Source organism: Lactuca serriola, chromosome 9 (genome assembly GCF_051521515.1).
Source record: "Lactuca serriola cultivar US96UC23 chromosome 9, Lser_US96UC23_V15, whole genome shotgun sequence".
Taxonomy (NCBI): domain Eukaryota; kingdom Viridiplantae; phylum Streptophyta; class Magnoliopsida; order Asterales; family Asteraceae; genus Lactuca; species Lactuca serriola.
This window is the reverse complement of record NC_136416.1, coordinates 55672690-55678405: the sequence shown is the minus strand read 5'-3', so window position 1 is coordinate 55678405 and position 5716 is coordinate 55672690. Positions and strand designations below refer to the sequence as shown.

Genomic DNA, 5716 nt, shown 5'->3' with positions numbered 1-5716 from the left:
GAAATAAATTGTGGTTTTATTGAAAATTTTTAATAAAGTTGATGTAACCGGGTTACCCGTTCCCGGAACCGGAACCGCCGGTTCCGGGACTGGTTCCAAAAATTGAAGAACTGCCTAGACCAGTTCCGGTTCCGGTTCTAACTTTCTAGGAACCGTCGGTTCCGGTTCCGATTCCGGTTCCGGTTCTCGCCAAATGAGGCGGGTACCCGCCTACGCTCATCCCTACATGTAACATCATTTTTTTTTGTAGTACTTGTTGCTTTAACAACACAATTATTGGAGTTCTGAAGATACAACAATAATTTGAACTTTTGAATTTCTTATATTTTTTTATTAACAGTTCACATATGATGGTTGATTTACCAAGCAGCATGTCGTACAAAACTAAGAATGTGTTGACGGAATATTGTTTAAGAGTCTTGAATGCACAAATATTCTCTTTCTTGTCTCCTAAATAATAATAAAAAAAGTCTTCTAAAAATATAACTTCTATTCCTTCAACTGTCGTATACGCACCCATAACACCCCAAAAATGGTGGCTTTGATCATTTTCTTTATTTCCTTGACATAATCAAACCACAACCATGTCCTCAAACCCGGTTGACATCCTTCAATCAATAGAACCACAAATGTCTACCTCCTACTTGGACTTCCTTTCGGTGGTCAACATGTCGACAATAGTACTCTGCATGGGCGGTTTGCTGGCGGTGTTGGCAGCCCGATGGCTTAAAAGATGGCAGAACCCTAAATGCAACGGTGTGCTTCCTCCTGGCTCGATGGGTCTCCCGTTCATAGGTGAAACCCTAGGGTTGATCATACCTAGTGCTTCTCTTGACCTCCCTCCATTCATCAAAACCCGAATCAAAAAGTAACATACATTAATTGTTTTAATCTTTATCATGGTTGACTACAAATTGATATTCAAATTAATATCATTATATTTCAGATATGGGCCTATCTTTCGTACAAATTTGGCTGGTAGGCCGGTGATAGTGACTGCGGATCGTGAGTTCAACCACTTCCTCCTCCGGCAAGATGGTAAGTTGGTTGACACATGGTCGCTTGACACATTTGCGGAAGTGTTTGACCAAACAACACAATCTTCAAGAAAATACACGAGGAATTTGACTTTGAACCACTTTGGGATCGAGGCGTTAAGGGAGAAGCTACTTCCTAAAATGGAGAACGCCATAAATGATACACTTCGTGCTTGGTCGAGCCAAGATTCTACCGAAGTGAAAAGCGCAACTATCACTGTAAACCCTTTGGCATACTAGTGCAAGATTTCTTTCTAGCTAGTGCAACATTTTTGGCTTTTCCATGTGGTTTATACAGCTTATGACATTAAATATATATAACCATTGTTTGTTGCAGCTAACCATTGATTTCGCTGCAAAGCAATTGTTTAGTGGTGATCTCGATGATGCACCTCTGAAGTTAAGCGATATGTTCAATAACCTCGTTGATGGCCTTATGTCTTTCCCTTTAAACATCCCGGGAACTGCTCATCACAGGTGCTTAAAGGTATATACATATACATATATGAACAGCTGAACATGATTATTAAACTACAATCTATATATGATGGTTTATTTCTAATGGAATTTGGGAATACACGTAGAGTCACAAGCAAGTGCGTGAACTGATGAGTGAGGTGTTAAGAAAGAGGCGTTGTTCAAACGAGAAACGTGAAGATTTGCTCCATCATCTAATCAACGACATGGACACTGAAGATTTCTTATCAGAAGGGTTCATCATACAGTTGATGTTCGGGCTTCTCTTTGTGAGCTCTGATTCTATCTCAACAACATGTGCCTTAGCTTTCAAGTTTCTCGCTGAACACCCTTCAGTTCTAGATGAATTAACTGTACGTATCTATATCTATATACATATATAAAAGAAGACTTATTTATTGGTATATTCTTGTAAATTTGAAAAAAGGTAATTAAGTCGATGTATTTCAGGCCGAGCATGAAGCTATACTCGAAAAGAAAGAAAACATGGATTCCCCACTTACATGGAGTGACTATAAATCCATGACCTTCACTCTTCAAGTAAAGTAATCTCAATATACCAGTATATGTATATGATGCACATATTTAATTTGTTATTTAATTACTACAAAATTACAGGTTATAAATGAGGTACTCAGGCTAGGAAACATATCTCCGGGACTGCTTCGACGGGCCCTAAGAGACATTTCAATCAATGGTATGCACAACTGGGCCCACAAAGTCTGGTCCAAATCTGGTCCGGTCTTGGCCCAGAGAACCGGGCCGATCAGACCCAGTCCAAGTTTGTTAAGTTGTTCCGACTTATTTTCTGAAAAAAATAGTGGGTCCAAAATTCAACGGTCCCAGCCCAAGTTTGTTAAGTTGTTCTTGATGAAATGTTAACATTTATAAGAATCGAATGTTGAATTTCAGGATATACAATACCTGAAGGATGGGTTATTTTGTTAGCCTCGGCTGCATTACATTTAAACTCAAGTGAATTCGAGGATCCACTCACATTCAACCCAGGACGATGGAAGGTATAAAGATATAAAAGTTATTATACAATAAAAGTTCATAGCTGAAGCTACTAGTTAGTTTCGCTAAACATATCCGGTATCTATCAATTTTATATCTACACAATATATCTAACATAAAATGTAAAATGACAAGAATAGTCCCTAAACTATATATAAATACAAAAATAGCTATACTAATTATTAGTCCCTTGAATCTTATGGTTTCTTTTGCATTTTTAATTATTGTAGGATTTGAACCCAAGTGTGGTCGCAAAAAGTTTCATGCCCTTTGGTTCGGGGATGAAGCAATGTGCCGGTGCCGAATACAGTCGGGTCTTCTTAGCCACCTTCTTACATGTTCTTGTTACAAAATACAGGTATGGATCTCAACATTTTAGGCTTGGTTCAGAACTAGTCTGGTTTGTTTCATGATTATTAACAACTAACTGTTTTGTATAGATGGGAACTAGTCAATGGTGGAAAAATTGTTAGAGCTCCAATTATAAGGTTTCCAAACGGGTTCCATTACAAGATCACACCCAAAACATAACTAAAGGCTTTAGGTTCTTTTCTATTGTACAAAATGTTTTTTTTTAATACAATTTTGATGTATAAATATTGTAATAACTAATAATATGAAAAATAAAATCAATCGTCAACCTCGGCTTTAATCTCCCTTTGAAGTTCCTCTTTATATTCCTCAAAACTACCTCCAAACGCCTTCACATGTCCATCATCAACCACCCAAATTTCACTCTTTTCTTCATCATCACAAACCCTAGATATCAATCTAGAATCATGACTAACAAGAACAACACCACCTGTAAACTCATCCAACGCATCAGCAAGTGCATCAATACTCTGCATATCTAAATGATTCGTAGGCTCATCAAGAAGCAAAATATGTGGTCTAGACATCGAAATCGATGTAAAAACAACTCGGGCCTTTTGCCCACCCGATAATTTGGCAATTGGGCTCAAATGGTTATAACTCACAAGCCCAAATTTCCCAAGTTTGGCCCGAACCGCTTCCTGTTTACTAAACCCGTCTTGATCCGGGTGAAGCCGAAGAAGATATTGAACCGGTGTTTCTCCCATACTCAACAGGTCAACAAAATGCTGCGAGTAACGTCCGATTCTTAACTTTTGACTCCTCCTTACTTCTCCGGTCACCGGAGTTATATCTCCGGCGAGGAGGTTTAGTAAAGTCGATTTTCCGGCCCCGTTTGGGCCCACTATCGCGACACGTGTACCCATATCGATCCCGACGTCAACATTCGAAAGCTTGAAGTCGTCTCTTTCAGGGTAACTAAAGCTTACTTCGATAAGCTGTAACAATGGTGGTGTTAATTCAGTTGGTTCAGGGAAATGAAACTGAACTGTGTAATCTCTCCATTTTTTTGGAGCTTCAAGAATGTCGTCTTCGTCATCAACTTTCCCTTTCCCTTTCCCTTTCCCTCTCCCTTTCTTTCTGGCTTCAAATTTAGCTCGATCTTTCACCTTTTCTTGTTGTTTCTGATTCCCGGATCTTTTAGCAGCTTTCACTTGCTTTTCAAAAGTTTCGAACTTTTTATTCATTTCTTTACGCCGCTGTTCGTATCCATTTTCAAAATCGTCAAAATTTCCGCGGTAGTGATGGAGTTGTAGATCGTGAAGATGGATGATTTCGTTGCAGACGGTGTTTAAAAAGTCGCGATCGTGTGAAACGACAACTAGGGTTTTCTTCCATCGACATAAATACTCTTCTAACCAAAGAACAGCTCGAAGATCAAGATGATTTGTGGGTTCATCTAATAACAACAGTGTCGGTTGCATAAAAAGCGCTTGGGCTAACGAGATTCTCATCCGCCATCCGCCGCTAAACGACTGCGTTGTCCGGTGTTGCATCGCTGTTGTAAACCCTAAACCCGCTAAGATCTTTGAAGCTCTAGCTTCTGCTGAATCCGAACCCATGATTTGCAACTTATCGTATAATCCAGAAAGTTCTTCATCGCTATCGACTTGATTTGATTCGATCAGAGCAACCTTTTCACGGAGCTCATTAAGCTCTTTGTTTGCTGAAACAACAGCTTCAATGGCGGTTTTCTCATTTCCGACTATTTCTTGATCTACCAATAGGACGTCTATGTTTTTAGGTCGGGGAATCTTCTCCCATTTCAAAAGCTTTAAAAGCGTCGATTTCCCCTTTCCATTAGGCCCGATTAATCCATACCTTTTTCCATGAGAGATTTTCACAGTTGTATTCTTCAACAACTCTTTCCCACGAACAAAAACAGATAAATCATCGACTGTTATGTCTTTTACGTTCGCATTAGCTTCATCTTCACCATCAAGAACAGAAGTTCGAGCACCAATCACCACTGTAAATGCATCAGGATCGTCCTTTAGAGCTTCTTCTTTCGCCTGTTCTAACAATTGAGCAACAAGCATTTCTCTCTTTTTTCGTTTCTGCAACTCTTTCTCCGTTGTGGATAAATCAAGACTCGTATCGCTAGCCCTCTGTTTTCTACTGGATTTTTTGGTTTCGTCGTTTTGATATTCATCTTCGGTAGATAGATAGTCTACCGCATCATCTTCGTCATCATCTGAAGATGGAAGATCAATGTCTGGATATGATTGTAACTTTGGACGATGTTTTGGCTTCGATTTACAGGTAGTAGAGCTAGAGGACGATCCTTTCTTTGCTTTATCGAGTTTCTGATCCATGCTGGCTAGCAATGCTGAAACCGGAATCTTCTCTTTTGTTCCTTGTTTATCATTTGTCTTCGTCTTCTTCTTTCCCATTTGATCAGTTGACTGTAAAAATCACCAAAAAAAAACCTCCATGAAAAAGATGTTGAATCTTTTCGACTATACACAATTTAAGTATCAATGCGTTCATGTGAACAATAGTATATCATTAACTGATAAAAACAAGAAATAAATCAAAACCCTGATCACCTATATTCAACGCTTAGAATCAACAATTCTCCAACCTTGAACGTCAAATACTAGGCTATAGTTTTATTAATTAACCCCAAATTCCACAAATTCATAAATCTTGATTAATGAATTACACATATGTTCCGGCACTTAATTACCTGAATTGATTACCCCTTTATCCTGAATAGCTCCGGCGCTTGCGTGAATTGATTGATGAAGTATTAGGATTTTTGTTTCTTGACGCAACGCAACTTGTTATGGGAATCGATTCGATTTGTGTAT

The 5716-nt window shown here is 38.8% G+C and overlaps 1 protein-coding gene and 1 pseudogene across 3 annotated transcripts; one reads left to right on the top strand and one right to left on the bottom strand.

Annotated features, from left to right (window-relative positions):
- Nucleotides 1-604: 604 nt before the first annotated feature.
- On the top strand, nt 605-3090 carry LOC145074532 (cucurbitadienol 11-hydroxylase-like). Its single transcript, XM_079020888.1, has 9 exons — nt 605-868; nt 947-1256; nt 1375-1524; nt 1622-1867; nt 1965-2054; nt 2133-2211; nt 2427-2533; nt 2762-2889; nt 2972-3090. Exons 1-9 carry the CDS (start codon nt 630-632, stop codon nt 3060-3062), a joined length of 1440 nt encoding a protein of 479 aa, XP_078877014.1. The 5' UTR covers nt 605-629; the 3' UTR covers nt 3063-3090.
- Nucleotides 2993-5716, bottom strand: LOC145074530 (ABC transporter F family member 4 pseudogene; annotated as a pseudogene). Of its 2 annotated transcripts, none has more exons than XR_013691884.1 (2): nt 5593-5716; nt 2993-5308 (listed from the first exon to the last, which is right to left on the bottom strand). The product of XR_013691884.1 is annotated as an ABC transporter F family member 4 pseudogene, transcript variant X1 (transcript). The 2 variants fall into 2 exon arrangements; XR_013691885.1 differs by lacking the exon at nt 5593-5716 and adding an exon at nt 5453-5590.

Excerpts from the sequence above, each read along its gene's own strand:
- LOC145074532 (XM_079020888.1), top strand. The coding sequence starts at position 630 with ATGTCTACCTCCTACTTGGACTTCCTTTCGGTGGTCAACATGTCGACA. Across the intron at positions 1,525-1,621 it reads CTCATCACAGGTGCTTAAAG|AGTCACAAGCAAGTGCGTGA; the intron begins GTATATACATAT and ends GAATACACGTAG. Across the intron at positions 2,055-2,132 it reads CCATGACCTTCACTCTTCAA|GTTATAAATGAGGTACTCAG; the intron begins GTAAAGTAATCT and ends ACAAAATTACAG.